This window comes from Notechis scutatus, chromosome 1, assembly GCF_049901735.1.
Source record: "Notechis scutatus isolate UNSWTSFEM ecotype Mainland chromosome 1, rNotScu1.2, whole genome shotgun sequence".
In the NCBI taxonomy this organism is placed as follows: domain Eukaryota; kingdom Metazoa; phylum Chordata; class Lepidosauria; order Squamata; family Elapidae; genus Notechis; species Notechis scutatus.
The window spans coordinates 163415603-163436085 of record NC_142009.1 but is presented as its reverse complement, the minus strand read 5'-3'; the positions used below and the strand labels follow the sequence as shown (position 1 = coordinate 163436085).

At 37.2% G+C, this 20483-nt stretch overlaps 1 protein-coding gene across 1 annotated transcript in view; it reads left to right on the top strand.

Moving 5' to 3' along the window:
- IFT54 (intraflagellar transport 54) overlaps positions 1–20483 on the top strand; it is a 61768-nt gene that overhangs the window by 27426 nt on the left and 13859 nt on the right. The window contains exons 11-12 of the mRNA XM_087949348.1: positions 3812–3926; positions 7529–7565. Of these exons, the coding sequence (XP_087805474.1) occupies positions 3812–3926; positions 7529–7565 (152 nt within the window). The remainder of the gene's footprint in view (positions 1–3811; positions 3927–7528; positions 7566–20483) is intronic.

Below are 20483 nucleotides of genomic sequence, written 5' to 3'. Positions count from 1 at the left end.
CCCCCAAACAATCATTGTTTCTTTGACTTGTTCTTCCTCTAATTTAATTTCCAACAAATAACTATATAGTTTTTTAATCACTTTTTCATCAGAACCTGTCAAAATCCTATCTAGATCAGTCAATTTATCATAAAATCCTTCTGTTTTAGAATCTTTAAGATACCTTGAGTGTATTTGCGCATATGAAAACCAATTCATCTTTATATCTTGTTCTTCTAGCTTTTGCATCGTTTTAAGTTCACCCTTTTCATCCAGTATTTCCCCATATCTAACTGTTTGTTCCTCCTTATAGATTATGGGATAGGAAAAAGCTTCGATAGTTGATAACCAGACTGGTATTTTCAAATAACATTGTTTCTTAATTTTCTCCCAATTCAACCATAACGATTCCCGTATATAATGCCTTCTGAAATAACCCTGCGATTTAGTTCCCTTATACCATAAAAAGGCATGCCAACCCAATAATAAGTCATGTCCTTCCAATGCCAGTAATCTAGACTTTCTTAACGTTATCCATTCTTTAACCCACATTAAATTTGCAGCTTGATAATACAACTCCCAATTAGGAAGGCCAAATCCTCCTCTAGTTCTAGCATCCTGTAAAAGTTTTAATTTTATTCTCGCTTTCTTACCTTGCCATATATACTTCAACACCATTTTATTTAATTCATCAAAGTAATCTTTACCAAGCCTAATTGGTATTGTTTGAAACAAATATAAAATTCTGGGTAAAATATTCATTTTAATTGTTGAAATTCTACCTATCAAAGATAATTGTAGGTTTTCCCATTTTTTCAAGTCAGATGCTATCTGCTGTTTAAGTTTGATATAGTTATTCTCTTTCAATGTAGTACATCTTGACGTCAAAAATATCCCCAAGTATTTAACTTTACTCGTAACTTGAATTTTCAATAGGTCTGCCAACTCTTCTCTTTGCCTTAATAACATATTTTTGTCAGAATCTTTGTTTTGTCTTTATTTATTTTCAAGCCAGCCATCTCACCATACGTCTCTATCTTTTCCAGTAATTTTAAAGCTGTCTCTAGAGGGTCTTCCAGAATAAAGACCAAATCGTCCGCAAAGGCTTGCAATTTAAATTCCTCCTTTTTAACTTTCATTCCTTTTATATTTGTATCCTCTCTAATATTTCTATTTAACACTTCCAAAGTCAATACAAATAACAAAGGGGATAGTGGACATCCTTGTCTTGTGCCTTTTTAATATTGATAGAGTCTGTAAATTCTCATTCTATCATCACTTTTGCTGTTTGCTTATAGTATATAGCTTCTATTGCTTGAATAAATTTTCTAGCAAAACCCATCTGTTCCAATAATAATAACATAAATCTCCAATTCACATTATCAAATGCCTTTTGAGCCTTTTGAGGGAAAATTTTTACTTCTTTGGCCCATTGTAAGAAAAGAGGAGTGGTTTTGTATATTAAAGAAACCATTCCAGCAAAACTGATTTATACTGATGAAGATGGAAGAGTATTAATGGTTGAAATTGTGGATAATAACACAAAGATACTCTTGGTTGCAATCTATGCTCCGAATGATAAACAAAAAGATTTTATAAAAAACTACATATGAAAATAATTGAATTGGATTACGCTAATATATTTATAATGGGAGATTTTAATGGAATTGTAGACAATGAATTGGACTACACAGCAAAAATAGCACGACAAAATAGGAAGATTCTCCCTAAATCCTTTTTGAAATGATAGAGGAACTAAATTTAAAAGATATATGGAGGGAAAGAAATACTAAAACTCAACAATATACTTTCTATTCGAATAGGCATTCATCATGGTCCAGAATAGATATGATTTGGACGTCAACAGAATTATTATCTAATATTCAAGAAATAAACATTGAAACAAGTACATGGGCAGATCATAACCCAATGACAATTAAATGGAAAGGAAAAAGAAGATCTAGATGGACATTAAATAATACTATCTTAAAGGAAAAGATTTTACACAATGGATGGAAAAGAACTGGCCTTCTTCTTTAATGAAAATAGAAAAGAAGATACTTCAATACAGAATGTTTGGGACACAATGAAGGCATATGCAAGAGGATTGATAATGGAATATACAAAGAAAAAGAATATTAGGAAGAGGCAAATGATTAAAACTTTAGAAGATGATTATAAAAAATTGGAAAAAGAATTACAGAGAAGCATACAGAAAAAGATATTAAATTAAAAATGGACATAATTAAACATAAAATGGATCAAACAGAGAAAGAAGAATTGGCGCAAAAAATCAGAAGCGCCAAACAGACATTACTCTCTTTTATTTGGATAGTAACTGGCACAACTGGGGGAATCCCGAATCTGAAAATTCCGGGCTTCCTTCCAACAATCAAAATTATAAAACCAACCCCCTACACCTACCATCACATCACATGCCCCAATCATCATCCGTCCCAAATGAAGACTTCCCGTCATATATGCACACAGTAGCATGACCTTGAACTACAAAAAGAATGTTAGTTTGTCTAACTACATATACCCCAAGAACCTCTACCCTCCCACTTTCCCAGGCTCAAAATGTGGCAGCATGGGAGCATCTGGTTTCAACATGGCTTCCAAAGCTGACAGAGGTGCAATGACAATAAAAATAAACTACAGCACTTTGCCAACAAAAAATGGAGCTCAGGAGGGCTGTGTGCGCCTCTCCTAAGCTCTGTTTTTGGCTGCGATGGCCTACAGCACTCTGCCAGCTGCCACCAGGTTGTAGATCAGCGCCTAGTCAGCCTGAGCTGGACTGAGGCACCATGGGCCGCTATTTCCAGGATGTTCCCGTGGGCCAGATCTAAGCACCCCGTGGGCCGAATCTGACCTGCAGGCCTTGAGTTTGACACCCCTGGATTAAGGCATCAGGCCAAAGACTGGATTATTTTGAATTCTAGTCCCTCCTTAGGGCACAAAGTCAGCTGGGTGATCTTGGACCAGTCATTTTCTCTCAGCCCTAGGAAGGAGACAATGGGAATCCATTTCTGAAAAACTTTACTAACAAAACTGCAGGGACTTGCCAGGAAGTCTCTGAGAATTGGACATGATTGAACGGATGAGAAAAAATATTCTATAATATATCCAATTAGAAAACACAACCCAGTTTGCAATATCAATTGTGATCACTAGCCAATAATTTAATAAAAAGACTGTCCATTTCACCATTTTTCCTGATTGTTTGAAATTTTTAATACATGCTATTTGCAGGCAAACTCAATACAATATATGTTGTAGTTTGCCTTTCTGTTCTTTGATTATTTGGTACAATTATATTATCCAAATAAGAGTGAGTAATAACTATAGATTCAGTGATTCAAAACTATTCTATGGCATGCATAAATGAGATGTCATTCACATTGAATTTGGGGGGGACAGTACCTTTTTTCACTTTAGTACAGTTTTGAGCTTCATTTAGCCACTAACAGCTGATAGCTTGAGCTATAATCAGTGCCTAGAAGTATCTTAAAAGGTGCAACTTATATGTGACAATTATGATAAGTATAATGAAAAAAGGTTACAAATTTTATTGCAAAGAAATGTAGTTTGACTCAGCTACTTCATGGATCTTCCTTTACAACACTTTGCCAGATGTTCTTAAAATAGGAAAATATTTTTTTAGAATAAAATAGTATGTTTTGAATTTCCCTCAAATTTCCACTTTAGGAGATTGTATCCTTGAATTTTACAGCTTTTTAGAAGGAGCCTGGTTTGGAAGAAAGGTTTATTTTCTGCCTTAAAAATAACAATTTAATATCTGAATTATTGCTCTGTCTTTATCTTCTTACAGAAATGGCAGTGCCAAAATGGTATCAAATGTTATTATAGATAAAGAAGAAGAAGAGGATGACCAGTTTATAGTGAAAGCAGAACAGCAGCTACCTGAAATAACAGAACTGAAAATGGTTAGTTTATGTGCTTTCTTATCTAAATATGAAACTGTTAATGTGTTGTTAACTGTTTTGCTCTCATTTTCTTTGTGCGATTTCAGTAGGTTACTTTCCACTTTATGTCTTGATGTTGAAAGTTCAAAATGAGACTACAGATGGAGACATTTTCCAATCTTAGTTAATCTAAGATTTGCAGTTATCTTTAGAATGGTATATATACATAATCTTAAGCACTCAGAGCAGAAAAACGTGGATGTTACATTATGTCATATCCCCAAGTACAAAGGAACCCATTAACACACTAATAGGTTTGAACCTGATCCATCTATGTATATTTGAAGAGTTCTAAATAGGACAAAGCTGGTCATATACTTCCTCCTGTGATCAATGTAAGTAAAAATGTTCACTTTTTCTTGACAAATATAAGAAAAATATTAGGCTGGTTTGTCTTCAGAATTTGATGGATATCTGAAGTCAGTGTAAGATCTTCTTACTGACAGTTCTGTATTTATTTCTGTGTGAATATGATCTGTTCTCCCCATAAGTACTAAAACTAGATAAAGAGAAGCCAATTAAAAATGAGTCAAAACATTATACTTGTTCATTTATTTATTGAGGAAAATGTTGTGGTTTGTAGGTGACAAAAGTATACAAATGTCTAGAATTATCACTTTATTGGAAGGGGTAAATAAAGTCATCAATATTTCATCAATGAGATGATAATCAGGTGTGAGTATGATAACTAACAACAAAATTTTTAAAAATCATTATCTGGAGAAATACCTTTTTCATACACGGTGTAATGCAATTATTAGACTAGTATTTTGACCGTATCATCATTTTTATGCATATTTCCAACTCCAAGCTGCATAAATGTGAATGCTTATCAGGTGATGTGTATTTGTGTAATTAGGGTATGGCCTAAGAAGATAAACACCCTGTATCAAGGTGTGCATAATTATTAGGCAACTTCTTTTCCTCAGGCAAAATGGGCCAGAAAAGAGATTTAACTGACCCTCAAAAATTGTACAAACTTTTTCAGAGGGATGCAGCACTCTTGAAATTGCTACGGTATTGGGGTGTGATCATAGAACCATCAAACATTTTGTTGCAAATAGTCAACAAGGTCGCAAGAAACATGTTGAGAAAAAAGACATAATTTAAGTGCCAAAGATTTGAAAAGAATCAAATGTGATGCTACCAGGAACCCATTATCCTCCAGTGCTGTCATATTCCAGAACTGCAACTTACCTGGTGTGCCCAGAAGTACAAGGTGTTCAGTGTTGAGACATGGGCAAGGTAAGGAAGTCTGAAACCCGACCACCATTGAACAAGACACATCAGTTGAAATGACTAAATTGGACAAAGACATATCTGAAAACAGATTTTTCAAAATTTTATAGACTGATGAGATGAGAGTGACTCTTGGTGGACCAGATGGATAGGCTGTGGCTGAATCAATAATGGGTACAGAGCTTCACTTTGACTCAGACGCCAGCAAGGTGCAGGTGAGGTATTTGTATGGGCTGGGATTATTAAAGATGAATTAGTTGGACCATTTCAGGTTGAAGATAGACTCAAAATCAACTCCCAAACCTCCTGCCAGATTTTAGAAGACACTTCAAGCAGTGGTACAAGAAAAAATCCGCATATTTCAAGAAGGCCATGATTTTTATGCAGGATACTCCATCGTATCCATTGAAGTACTCCACTGCGTGGCTAGCCAGTAAAGTCTTTAAGGATGAAAGAATAATGGCATTGGCCCCCTTCCTTACCTGACCTAAACCCTATTGAGAACTTGTGGGCCCTTCTTAAAAGAGAGATGTGTGGTGAAGAAAAACAGTACAACTCTCTAAACAGTATAACTCTCTAAACAGTGTCTGGGAGGCTGTGGTTGCTGCTGCACAAAAAGTTGATTGTCCGCAAATCAGGAATGACGGATTCCTTGAATGGAAGGCTTATGATTGTTATTGAAGAAAATACTGGCTACAGTGGTCAGTGATTTTTTTTTTAAAAGCCAGAAATGTTTATTTGTAAATTTTTAGTTGTTTCTTATTCTTGCTTTAACCGCTGAAAATAAATGAGTGAGATGGACAATTTTCATTTTTCATTTAGTTGCATAATAATTCTGCACATTAATAACAGAATAACAGAGTTGGAAGGGACCTTGGAGATCTTCTAATCCAACCCCCCTGCTTAGGCAGGAAACCCTACACCACTTCAGACAAATGGTTATCCAATCTCTTCCTAAAAATGTCCAATGTGGGAGCATTCACAACTTCTGGAGGCAAGTTGTTCCACTGATTAATTGTTCTAACTGTCAGGAAATTTCTCCTTAGTTATAAGTTGCTTCTCTCCTTGATTAGTTTCCACCCATTGCTTCTTGTCCTACCTTCAGGTGCCTTGGAGAATAGCTTGACTCCCTCTTCTTTTGTGGCAACTCCTGAGATATTGGAACACTGCTATCATGTCATCCCTGGTCCTTCTTTTCCTCAAACTAGACATACTCAGTTCCAGCAACCGTTCTTCATATGTTTTGGCCTCCAGTCCCCTAATCATCTTTGTTGCTCTTCTCTGCACTCTTTCTAGAGTCTCCACATCTTTTTTACATCCTGGCGACCAAAACTGGATGCAGTTTTCCAAGTGTGGCCTTACCAAGGTATTATAAAGTGGTATTAACACTTCACATAATCTTATAGTTGCCCAATAATTGTGCACACATACATATTCCCTTAAGAAAGCCAAAACCTTTCTTTTACTTCCTTAAATATTCAGATTTGGGGTTTAGTAACATTTTGGATTGATCGACTAGCACTGTATTTGTTTAATAATAGAATTAATCCTCAAAAATACAAGTTGCCTAATAATCGTGCACACAGTGTATGTTAAGATGCCAATTGTTACAATCATCTTGGAAGATTTTTTTCCTGCATGCTGCTCTCCACAGTGATATGAGGGACAGCTACATACAAAGCTTCCTCCATTCTTGCTGTACAGAATGCCTAATATCCTCACTACCTGATATCCTTGCTAAAGCCTACCACTTCCAAAAAATTTGTTTTATTAATCAATAATTGTGTATTTGGGTATTGTTATTGACTTAATTTATTACCAAATTATATAAGCATTATTATTTCCTTAGTTTCTGCTATTTTGTTTGTATTGGTGTACTTGTTGGTATATAAATATCACAGAAAATTATGTATGAAAAAATGAAAAGAATATGCATAATCAGTATATGCACATATGAAAGAAATTGTTACTTTTGGAACAGAAGTTGAAGCAATTTCCTACACATTCTTAAAATCTACTATAAAAGGTTTACAATGACGATAGGGAAAATTATTTTCTCCAATTACATAATTTTGGATTTTACCTGTTGAATGAACTCATTGAAACTGTAATAATTTGGATACCTTTTAGGAGCCTAAAACATGAATAATTCCTTCAAATCTTGTTAGAATATGATGATGTTTATTATGTTCTTAGAATAAGAGAAAGAGAGAGAGTTCCAAGTATTACTCCTTCTGAAGTATCAAGTATTAAAACACTGCAATCTGTTGATCACAATAATAACCTTTCTGCAATTCAGAAACCTTTCTGTTTATCTAATTTAGGAGGCAACAGTAGAGCTTGAAGGAGATGAGAAACATGGTAAGTGTGTTGTTCAATAATATTTTCCTCTGCTTTTGTGTGTTCATTTTTATTCATCTATCATATAGCTAAATTTCAGAAAACAGAACTGGCTTAGTTGAAAGTCACATTTTCTTTAGCTCTGCCTTTCCTACTTTTGATAAAGATCCTTAGATATTTAGTTTTCTGTTCACCTCTTTCCATTATTTAACTACTTGATCCAAGTTTTGCTTCTTTATTTGTTAACAATTTCCTTTCATTGCAGCCTAGTAAAAATAATTATTTTCATGGTTTCTATGGGTTACATTTCATATTGGTATCTGCACAGAACATATTTTAGCTAAACCAAAAGGTAGTAACTCTCTTCCATCTTCCTACATAATTGTAATCCAGTTTCTTTTTCTCTCCCACTCTGGTAATCTTGAAAGAAGCATTCCCCAGAACGTGCTTCTTTTATTGCTTTACTTGTTTCCTTAAAAAAAAAAATTCTGCTATTTCCCTTCCTTATCCCTTTTTAATATCACCATTGTGAGAAGAAAGTATTTTATCTTAAAGATCCCTCATCAGATCCTGTTATATAAATAATTTAGTATATGGTTTAAATTAGATATAGTATTATTCCTATTTCATGAGTAGAAAATTACAAAAACGTCATACCACATGTATGCAGAAACCACTGTTTTCACTTGCACTTTGGTAGCAAGCTTGAAAACCATTTGGAGTGCATCAACAATTATTGTTTGTAAGGCTCCATTCCCTCCCCATTTGCTCAATCTTTGCCAAATAAAAGTTTAATATTCATAATCATTAGACATTAAGTTGATTTCCTACTCATGCCATTCCATGTAGTCCAATAACCAATCAGCAGGATTGTCAAACTCCCACCCCTTGGGCTGGATGCGTCACATGCTGGCCATGCCCACGCCATATGACACGTGACACCGTCGTGACAATGTGAGTTTGACACCCCTGGTCTAAAGGCTCATTTAAGAAGGTGATGGTAGGAAAGAATACAAATAGACAGAAAATAGAGCTTTCCTTCCATTTTCTAGAACATAAGAGGATCCTAACTTTTTCTGCCTTTCTCTGATAAGGCAAGCATGGATGCATTGAGCTGAACGTGTATAGGTAATCCTTGATTTAAAACCACAATTGAGTCCAAATTTCCATTGCTAAGCAAGACAGTTGTTAAGTGAGTTTTGGCCTACTTTACAACCTTTCATGCCACAGTTGTTAAGTGAATCACTGTGGTTATTTAGTAATGCAATTGTTAAGTTAATCTGGTTTCCCAAAAGGTCGTAAAAGGTGATCACATGACACTGGGACATTGCAGCCATAATAAATACATGCCAGTTGCCAAGCATCCAAATTTTGATCACATGGCCATGAGGATGCTGCAGTAGTCATAAGTAAAAAAAAAACCAACTCGAATGGTCACTAAACAACTGGTTGTAAATTGAGGACTACCTGTAATCTGTAGAAAAGCTCAAGATAGGTAGTTTCCAAATGTTACATATCCATCCCCCATGGTGGGCCCTTCCTACAGCCCCAAATCAGAGGTGAAGCAACCATGTGCTTAGAATTATTTGTAGTATTGCTGTATTGGTTCAAAGCAAATCAGACTAATTTACACCAAACTCACATCCAGGAAATTGGCTGGCTCATGTGAAAGAGAACAGAAAGATTTCTTTCCAGAAAGTAGAGTCAATAAAGGTGATAAAAGGACTTCCACAAACTGTATCATGAAAGAACAATACATAATTGAGGGAGTCAGACAAATGGTCAGAAGGCTGCTTCATTCTAGAGGAAGATAGCAACCTCTTTCAGACATAATTCTTGGGGTGCTTTTCCTTGGTCAACCAGTCCTGAGAAGGAAAATGATGGTGTTACATTTTCTTCATTTGTATATTATCTGACGAATATAGATCAGTAGAAGAAAGAGTCATTGCAATGGCACTTTCCAGCTTTACGAGCATTGACAGGTTCAGATAATTCTCTTTTGATTGAGGCAATTGTGTGTTGTATATAGCAGACACTAGTTGTTTCAATCAACATGTATAGGAGAGCCCTTCAGTCACATCTTTTTGTCATCTTATTAATTAGAACATCTAACTCATTCCTTTAAGAGACTGATTATCTTAGGAATTTTATGTACTTTTTCTAACAAAGACAGTAAAAGTTGGTTCACTGTGTTAAATGAAATTATGACAAAAGGTTTGCTCAAGGTCCTATTATGAAAGGTGAAAGAAACTGACCAGAAGGCAGTTCTTGACTGTAATTCACCCAATATTATAGAATGCACAGTCCCCAGGGATAAGTTTGTCCCCTTGGTATTTTGAAAAGCCCCCAAAAACATGCCTTAAGCGGATATTAGACTGAGTGGCCATTTTTCATTATATTGTTTTGATAATGTTTAATTTCTTTTATGGATTTTCAATTTTAAGGTTTTATTGTTAACCACCTAAATCTGATTGAGATGGTATAAAATTATATAAATGAATGAAAAAGATACCAAATGAATATTCTACTTTAAGTGTGATTGAGAGAAATATGAGGGGTTCTTGGTGCTCTCTAAGCTTGGTTATCTTCTTGCAAATGTTTCATTACCCAAGTTAGGTGACATCATTAGTGCTGATGATGTTGCCTAGTCTAGGTAATGAAAGGACCTCTCATTTCAATCATGAACTACAAATATTCCATCACAGTTGGATGGAAAGCCAAAGAAAATAGGCAAAAAAATGATACAACTCATGATCACAGAAGCACACCTTACCTTAATCTGGACACCACCATTATGAGTATTTCCTAGAGAGATGCCAAAAAATGGGGCGGGGGGAAACTTCAAAAAACCCTCTTCAAACTAAACCTCCAAATCAAAGAGACACCAGAGCCCAAATGTGTAGTCAACATATCCAGTCATCCACTATCCATGGCAGAACACAATATTCTACAGAAAGGCCTCAAGTGTAACACTGATTATGTCAATCAATTGGAATTCTTTGCAGCCTCTAGCATTTGAAACTGCTAGACTACCCATAAGAGATCCATCAGGCAATCCATCATACCACAGACCAGAAGAAAATGAGAACAAAGTCAACTTACAGCAGAGGACAGAGCAGCCCCCAAAAGCCTAAAAAAGGACCAGACTATCATCTTCCCACCAGCACACAAGGCCAAACCAATTATTTAGATCAGATCACAATATAGACAAAAAATGAATTATTAGAAGACAAACAATCGGATCAAGAGAACTCTCCCAATAGACAATCAGATCAAGAGAACTCTCAGTGACTTACTGAGAAAGCCAAATTACCAACGAGGAACAGTGGCAAATGAGAAGCAATGGACCTGTCTCTCATGCTTCTATGGATGCCCCAAAATACACAAACCTGTCATACCTCTCCCCTATGGTGGACTGACATTCGAAATGAGACACAGGAAATGTCTGAGAAAATGCCAGCCCTGAGCGAACTCAGGTAGCAGTATTTATTGAGAAAAACACAAGCAAAAATACAGTATGCATATTCAGAAAACAATGACCTCAACAGGAGATTACTTCACCAGCATGAGAACACACAATCTTGGAAAGTCCCAGATGTTACCTTACTAGGATGAGATCATACAGCCACGGAAAGTCTCATGGGAAAGTTTGGAAAGTCCCATGAGAAAGCACAACTGTGTATCTTGAACTTTCACCTATTTTCCTGTTCCTTCTAAACTTGCAGAATCAAACAGGATGAGACACTCATGAGCAAAGGTACTCCTACCCCACCAAGAATGCCTATATCCCTAGACTTATTGCTAGTTATTCAAAGGCCTTACAGAAAATGATAAAATGATCAATAGATTATATTACCACATTCCCTCCTTTTTTATTTATTCAAAGATAGGGGTGTTTTAGTGGCATAGTACACAGTTCCCTCATGACCTGATCCCACACGCCGGAAGACTGAAGTACACATTTGTAATAGATTAGGAATACATTGAATAAAACAACATAATAAGATACATATAGCAATAATAATAACAACCCCTTGCAATAAGGGTGAAACCATGATCCATCAGGAAGCCAGGACCACAGACTGTCCCAGAATGATGCATTAAACCCATCGGCTCCAGATTGATGCTGAGCAATACGATCTTCCATGTCCTGAACAGTCTTTGTAATGTTTGGCTCATAATTATGTATAAAAACACAGCAATGCGAATGAATTAAAGCACAAACTCCTCCTTGGGCAGCTAACATAATATCTAAAGCATATCGATTTTGCAAAGTAACTTTACAATTTCAGACATTTCTACATTAATCATCTTAATATTCTTTATAGTATCATTAAACATAGCAACAGTAAAATTATTTAAAATATGAATATCCCTATAATTCATAGCAATTCCCAAAGGCGGGATAAGACCTCGGGAAATTTGTGTCCATAGATTACCTCCCATGGTTAGACCTGAATCCAATTCCCGGCGATTTCGGATCCGAGTATCTGAAGGAAGTGAATCCAGCTTATAGATAACAGGAACTACCATACCCACTGTACAAACCCCTGTCCAATTTTTGGCCATTGCTGATAAGCCGTGTCTCCACACAGCAGCCATAGACCATCAGGAAGGGGAAAATAGACCACATTTCTCAGATTTGTATTGGCCGCAGCCTGACTTTCCCACTTCCACATCAACCACATCCAATTACAAAGAACATATGCCCGTGTGTAATCCCCTTCATTTTAGTAGTTGTTCTATTAACACAGCAGTCATCGGCGATGGACAGAGCCTTAGACAACGAACTGGATGTTCTTGAATTATTGACACAGCCTGGAACAGAAATGTTCCTTGCCTCTTCCCCTTTAGTAATAGCAGCACACTCCATACAGCCTCCTTCCATAAGCACTACCGTTTTACAAAGGGTACTATTACCTAAATCAATAGAGTTTGCAACTGGAGGCGATAGTAACAAACTGAAGCTGTCGTGGTAAAGGTCACCTTAGCCATGTACAAAGTCTGATTTTTCTTTGTCGGATCAGGATTCCAATAAATAAAATTGTTATATGTGCTCAAATTCTGACTTTTAGACTCATCCAAAGGAATAGCATGCAACAATACACCACCCTCCCCAGTTCCTGGCACATGCATGCAAAGCCAACAATTAGTAACATTAAAACCCTTGGCAATCCGGATATCTTTGATATAGGAATTTTCTTTCCATAAATTATCACCAAGATCTCTAGTTTTTGAGATAATAACATCTCTTTGCCTCCGTATCGAAGTTCGTGGAGGCATAAGGCGAATGGAAAGAGAGTCTGTATAATGTAATTTAGGCAACTCCAATTGACACTGATATTGTCCATAGTCTGAAACAGAAACATTAAACAGGATCAGAGTTGTTGCACAGGCTGAAGATATAATATCCTTATCAGGTCCCGAGTAAAGAATGTCTTGATCCTTATGCCAGGACCAATATGCTGGAAAAACCAAAGGATACCGCTGTTTGCAGATTAATTTAGTCCGGTTCCCCAAAGAAACCTGCTGCATACAAGTTGGTAATCTCAGGTAAGCAGTCATCTTTTCCCAGTCTTCACAGCGCGCGTCCGAGCCATCGGCATCAAGAGAATCAGGAACCACAGGTACACCATCTTGCTCCTCGAAACTTCCTTCACGGGTGCCTGTGAATGATCCGGTCGAACACACCGACCAGGAACCCACGAATTTGACCAAGATGTTCAACTGCTGCATAACCACGTCCCCACGTTATCAGCTCAGCAGGAACCCATGCTGGATCCGGAAGAAACCGCACCAACACCCGAGGTCTCACCGCATCTGTAGAAGGAGAAGAAAAATGCCTGCTGGCGGCGCTGAGGGGTTACCAGACAAATTTAAAAAATTTAAAGTATATAAAGCTAGATTTAATTGATCTTGAATCGCGGAAGCCCCAGGAGCTTCCCTCCTTTTTATTTAATTTTAGTTAACATGGTCTTGGCGTGGCATGTGAGCAACAAAACACACATTCACGCTGCTCGAAACATCCTTGTAACAGCAAAAGCAATCTTAAAATATCAGGTGATATTCCAGGAGACAAATAAGAACCTGCTACAAAGGGTAACAAATTATACACATACAATGAATCCACTATTAAATTAAAATCCTGATTGTGAAAATTTTGAAAAGCCAAAACTACAGCAGCAAGTTCTGCCTGCTGGGCAGACTTCTGCTCTGAAGTCACTTTTGTATGCCAAATTCAGATTTATCTTTCCAAACACAAGCACCAAAAACTTTCCCTCCATCAGTAAAAACTGTAGGAGCATCTGATATGCCCAATGGTATCCTTTCTTACATTTAGGACGAACACCCTGTCCCATTGATCTCTTATTTTGCTGACTTTGACCTCCTCCAGGAGCCCGACATTGCGCTTTAAAATGTCCAGGCTTCCCACAATTGAAACAATTCCCCTTTTGAGCATGTCCTGCTTGTAAAGCCAGAGCTAAAGTTTCCATGTTAAAAGACTGACTCCCAACCTTCCTACATGCATTAATCAAATCCATGATTTCTCGCTCTCCACTTGCTACAAGTGGATTTAAGATCTTTCTGCAATCTGTGTTAGCTTGTTCTACTGCTAACTTTAAAAGCAACTCTTTCTGGGCGAATTGATTATCAATTTGTCTTTCAATAACCAATTTCAGTCTGCTAATGAAATTTTCATAGGGTTCATTGTTCCCTTGTTTGATGTTAGTAAAGGTCTTCTCACCACCTTCGCCGTCAGGGAGAGCCCCTATGGCTTGAAAAATTAATTGTGGGAGAAGAGCAACCCTTCCTCAGGCATACCATCTCTCTGTTGTTCCACTGTTGTAAAATTACCAGCTCCATAAAGCTGATCTGGGGTAACATTTGCTGTTCCCCTCTGGACTGCCAGCTGTCTCCATTTCTGATCTAACACCAAATATTGAGCTGGAGTTAAAATCATATTCAACAGAGCTTTCCAGTCAGCCGGAATCATTTTATTTCCATAACCAACTGCTTCTAACAATGCCTGAGTATATGGCGATCTAACACCATATTCTTTTGCTGCTTGCTTAACTTCCCTCAAAACCCTAAGAGGTAAAGGCTTCCACTCCCGCTGCGGATTCAACGCAGCGTCCATGACTAATTTCTACTGGATTAAGTTGAACTTCTACTCCAAACTCCACCAAATCATCTCCTGATAATTCCCCTCTATTCTTTGCTTCTTGAATAGCTGCAGTAACTGCATCCACCTGAACCCTTAAAGGTAAACTCTTATCCTCTGACAAAGTATTTCTAGCGCCGGACAGTCCCCAGATTTATCTGGAGGTGCCGTCGGCGGCAACAACGTACCGCATGGTAAAGTGGCAAACCTTCTTCGGGGGTGCTAGGAGCGGTTGTTCATAAGTAGCTAACGCATCCATAATCACCCTCCAGGTTAACAAAATTGAAGAAGGGGCACGAGGTTCCTCGTGCAAAAATTTCCTATCTTTTTCCAGGACTCTACTTTAATACTACCTCCCTCCGGATATGACTTAATATTTTTCCAAACATACTGTAGTAAGTCCTCAATTTCTTTCTTTCCTACAGCACAACCCCTACTGCCAATTCCAAATCCAAAACTATTCCCAATGATCCCTCTCAATTCCCTGATGTGCTCTTTCTGAGCCTTGAGAGATCTCCCCCATACTCACGAAAAGAATCTATCTTCGTCAGCGAAGAAGATGAGGGCCCAGTCGGCGTCATGACGATGAGTATAGGATGCGGGAAGCGTATAGCCTTCCAAGCTATCACGTCGGGGTCACCATTTATGGTGGACTGACATTCGAAATGAGACACAGGGAAATGTCTGAGAAAATGCCAGCCCTGAGCGAACTCAGGTAGCAGTATTTATTGAGAAAAAACACAAGCAAAAATACAGTATGCATATTCAGAAAACAATGACCTCAACAGGAGATTACTTCACCAGCATGAGAACACACAATCTTGGAAAGTCCCAGATGTTACCTTACTAGGATGAGATCATACAGCCACGGAAAGTCTCATGGGAAAGTTTGGAAAGTCCCATGAGAAAGCACAACTGTGTATCTTGAACTTTCACCTATTTTCCTGTTCCTTCTAAACTTGCAGAATCAAACAGGATGAGACACTCATGAGCAAAGGTACTCCTACCCCACCAAGAATGCCTATATCCCTAGACTTATTGCTAGTTATTCAAAGGCCTTACAGAAAATGATAAAATGATCAATAGATTATATTACCACATCCCCCAGCACTACCAGAGATCCCCACCTACAAGATCACAAAAGAACTAACAAAAATACCCGGGCACCTTACAAGGGGAAGCATACAATACCTTAAAAGAATCAAAGACATGGCAATAGTTGAGGTCAAAATCATAGCCTCATTCGATATCACATGATAGCAGTTTTCAGGTCCATAGACCTGGAATTAGTCAAGAATCTCTGACATTACTCCACAGCACACCTGACTTAACGAAATACACAAAGATTGAAATACCCAGGATCATGAATGTTATCAATCTCTGTCTAATCATATACTTTCAATTCAACTGACAATCTTATCAACAAATTTAATGTATGCCTATGGGATCATCACTTTCAAGACTCATAGTAGAGGTTGTAATGCAACATCTGGAATCAGTAGTAATTCCATAAATACAACCCAAAATATGGATCAGATATGTAGATGACATCATACTAATAGAAAAGGACCAGAAAAAAAATACACAGAAATCCATCAACATCTTCAAAGGAAACCAATTCACCAGGGAAGAATAAAACAACAATTCACTACCCTTCCTGGATATCGTGATCATCAGAGACTATAATGTCAAACTGCAAACACAAGTGTACTGAAAAGTCATGTACACCTATTAAGTATTTCACTATCAAATAATAACCTTGCCTCAATCAATCTGAGGTAGAAGGGACCTTAGAGGTCTTCTAGTCCAACCCCCTCCTCAAGCAAGAGACTATACCTTTTAAAACAAGTGACTGTCCAGTCTCTTCTTAAAAATCTCCAGTAATAAAGCACCTTCTAAAGGCAAGTTGTTCCACCGGTTAATTGCTCTCACTGTTAGGAAGTTTCTCCTTAATTCCAGATTGCTTCTCTCCTTGATTAGTTTCCATCCATTGTTCCAATAATTGACACCAGGGGTGTCAAACTGTTGGCCTGCAGGCCGGATACGTCACACGTAGGCCACACTCACCCCAGCTCTGCAAAAGGAAAAATGTCTCGAAACATCACGTGACAGCAATGTGATGCCACGAGTTTGACACCTGTGCTCTAGACTAGCCATACCTAGTTCCTGCAACTGTTCTTCATGTGTTTTAGTCTCCAGGCCTTTAATCATCTTAGTTATTCTTCTCTGCACTTTTTCCAAACTCTCAGCATTGTGTGGTCTGACTAAGGTTTCATAATGCGATACTAATACATGTGATTTTGATTCTATGCTTCTGTTTATACAATCAAGGTTTGTATTAGCATTTTTGGCTGCTGCCGCACACTGCTAGCTCATATTTAAGTGATCATCAACTAGCACTCCAAGGTCCCTCTCACAGTTACTGTTTTTGACTCAGGTTTTGCCTAATGTGTATGTGTATCTTTGGTTTTTCCTGCCTAAGTGTAAACCTGGCTTTTCTCCACATTCAGTCTCATTGGATAGGGTCCATTGTTCAAGTCTGTCAAGATCTTTCTGGATCCTGAGCTTGTCTTCTGGGCTTGTCTTCTATTCCTGCTAGTTTAATGTCATCTGCAAATTTGATGAATTACCCTTTTATTCTCTCATCTAAGTCATTTATAAAATATTGAAGAGTACTTGGTCTAAGACGGAACCTTGTGGTACCCCACTCCTTACTTCCCACCATGTAGATGTAGTAGATTGGTCTGCAGCTTCCTGGGTGTCACAGTTCCAAACCAAGCCAGCAAAAGAAGAGGCTACACTGTGAGCAGAACAGGTCTCTACTGGAGTCTCAGCTTGGCACGTGGTGAACAATGCAGGTAAAAGGATTTCTAGCTAGCATTACTGGCTTCTGCTTAGCCAGCTGGCTATACAGATTCAGCACGCCCCGCCCTCCTGTTCCTGGTTGCTCCTGGCTGGCTCTAGCAGGTATTCTTGCTGCAACCTGGTTGCTCCCTGGCTGGCTCCAGCAAGTACTCAAGTACTCATCAGGCCTGGATGGCTTCTGAACCAACTGCAGCTGGCTTGCCTTCCTGACTCCTCCCAGTGTGAGTCCCATTACCTGACACCCATCTGTGGCCCAATGCATCCCCCTTCCCCTGTGCATGTGTGGCCACTCCAAAATGGCACATTGTGGCAACTTTGAATGGCACTTCTCTCAGACATTGACAATGGGTCTGGGTTTTTTTTTTCTCCTTTTTTGAAGATGGAAACCACAATATTTTCTAATATAGCACCAGTAATTCACCGGTGCTCCAGGATTTTTGAAAGATGTGGTACAAAGATTCTGAGATGACATCTGTCAGTTCCTTCAGAACTATAGGATGTGATCCACCAGGTCCCAGCGATTTATATTCTTCAAAATCAGATAGGTATTCTGTTACCATTTTCTTTTCTTTTTTTTTTAAACAAGTTTTATTAATTTTTAAAACACACAAATTATCATTATTCATTACATGTTTAAACCTTTTTCCCTTGTAAATTTAACAAGTCAGATAAATTATGATTCTGTTTTAAACCATTTCCATATAATATACCAAAACCTCTTATTCAATTTCTCTTTACTTCTCTTTACTCTTATTCAATATCATTATTATTATTTCATCTGTTTCTTTCTGACTTAGTTACCATTATTCTCATTCTATATTTCTACAAGTTTTACCAATTCTCCCCCAAAAAGACATATACACACAACACACAAAACATAAAAAAATATCTTTTGGAAAGTAACTTGGACCCAGGTGTCTCTCTCTTCATGGACTTCAATTATATTCATGCTCATCTTACATATCATTACTTATTTTATTTACCATTCTAAGCCTTCTATATTAACTTCTCCACATATTTCACACTTCTTAATTCTACCTTAATTAATCATCTTAGTTTAAATCATTATATTTGTATCTTTTGTCCATTTTTATCATCCCTTTGTCTCATCCCTTATGAAAAAAAGAAAATCAGTTTCTCCTGAAATCATTAATCAGAGTATGATGCCTTTCTATCTCCCCTAAGTTAATCAAATTAATCTTTAAAATAATATCTAATACCCAATCAGATTTTGCTTGGTACATTCTATCTAACTAATACATCCAACACAATTAAGTGCATAATTAGAGAATAAATCCAAATATTAAAAAGAAATACTATAATAAAAATTTTATAATAACATCAATACCATAATTTTATTAAACTCTTTAATTAAAACAATATTCTAAACCTCTCCTATTATTAAGTTTTAAAACCAATCATTTTTAAACATTTTAACATTTTAATCTCTTATCAACTCTTAAACCATTGCAATACTACCATCTCATGTACCTTGCAAAATCTTTTTTTTAAAAAAAAATTATACTTTATCCATTATCCATAAAAATTCCTTTTTCCATTTAATTTCAAACGTTGTAGCTTTTCTCCACCTTTTCCCTTTCTTTCTTTTCCCAACAAACCTTTCTACCCCCCTTCTTCTAGCCTCTGCCTTACCGGCTTCCCTTCTCTGTCGTATTTCTTTTCCCCTTTGTTTACAATCATCATATTGGTTTTGCACTTTATTTTTCCCTTTCTTAAATGTTTTTTTTAGATCTTAAGTCCTTAAATCCTTTAGTTTTCTTCTTTTCTCTTCTTTTCTTTTCTTTCTCTCTTCCTTTTTCTGGATCAAATTCTGAGATTCATTAAAGATGGCTCCTTCCTTTCTTTCTTGTTCCTCTGCTGTCTTCATCTGTTGTAATTTTTGTTGATAATTAGTAAGCGCCATTTCTAAGAAAAGAAAGCTTCTTCCACCATTTCTTAGTTCCTCAACAGAAAGAGCCATTATAAATCTTTTCTTTTCTTTTCTCCTTCTTTCTTCTTACAACAACCAGAATATTCAAAAGAAAATAAAAAAGATAAAACAGTCCCAAAGTTATCAATCAGTCCAAACCAAGGCAGAGTTCTCACTTTCTCCTTCTGGGGTGATATCAATCAAAAGAAAGAAAAGTCCAAATCTATTTAAAGTCTGTCGTCTTCCACCCCCCCACATCTTAGCTTCTTTTACCTCTCTTCCCCTCCACTCAAACCCTCGAAACCCTTCCCCTCCGCCCTTTTCCTCTTCGGGGTTCGAGTCATACTTCAGGTTTTTGTCGGCCCTTGCCTCCGGAAGCGCCAGGCCCCCAACCCTCGGACCCCCCCCTGCAGCCCCCGGCCCCCCGGACCCCCCCACTCTGTTACCATTTTCTTACTTATTTTAATTTTCATTTCTAGTCTCTCTTTTACAGTTACATTTTTGCTATAGTTTCTTTGTATATGAAGACTGATGCAAAGAATGAGATAAACTGCTTTCTCTCTACTGCCTGTTAATTCCTTGCCATCTTTTCTCTTTGGTGGACCGATTGTTTCCTTGATCTTTTTCTTGTTATTTATATGTTGAAAGAAACTTTTTATTATTATCTTTGACTTTTTTTGCAAGTCTTTGTTCATTGTGAGACTTTGCTTTCCTGACTTCATCTTTGCAAATTCAGGCTATTGGTTGATATTTTGCCTTTGTTATATGTCTCTCTTTCTATTTTTTGTATTTGTCCTTTTTGTCTTTCAATTTATCAGAGAGATCTTTGTGCAACCATGCTGGGTTTTTTCTTGGATTTCTTGTTTTTCTTTTTCAATGGTATCATGCTGGACTGGGCTTTTATGATCATATTTTTCAGAGTTTCCCATGCTTCTTCAGTTTTCCCTTTAGAATGCATGGAACCTTTCCTAGGGTCTGTCTT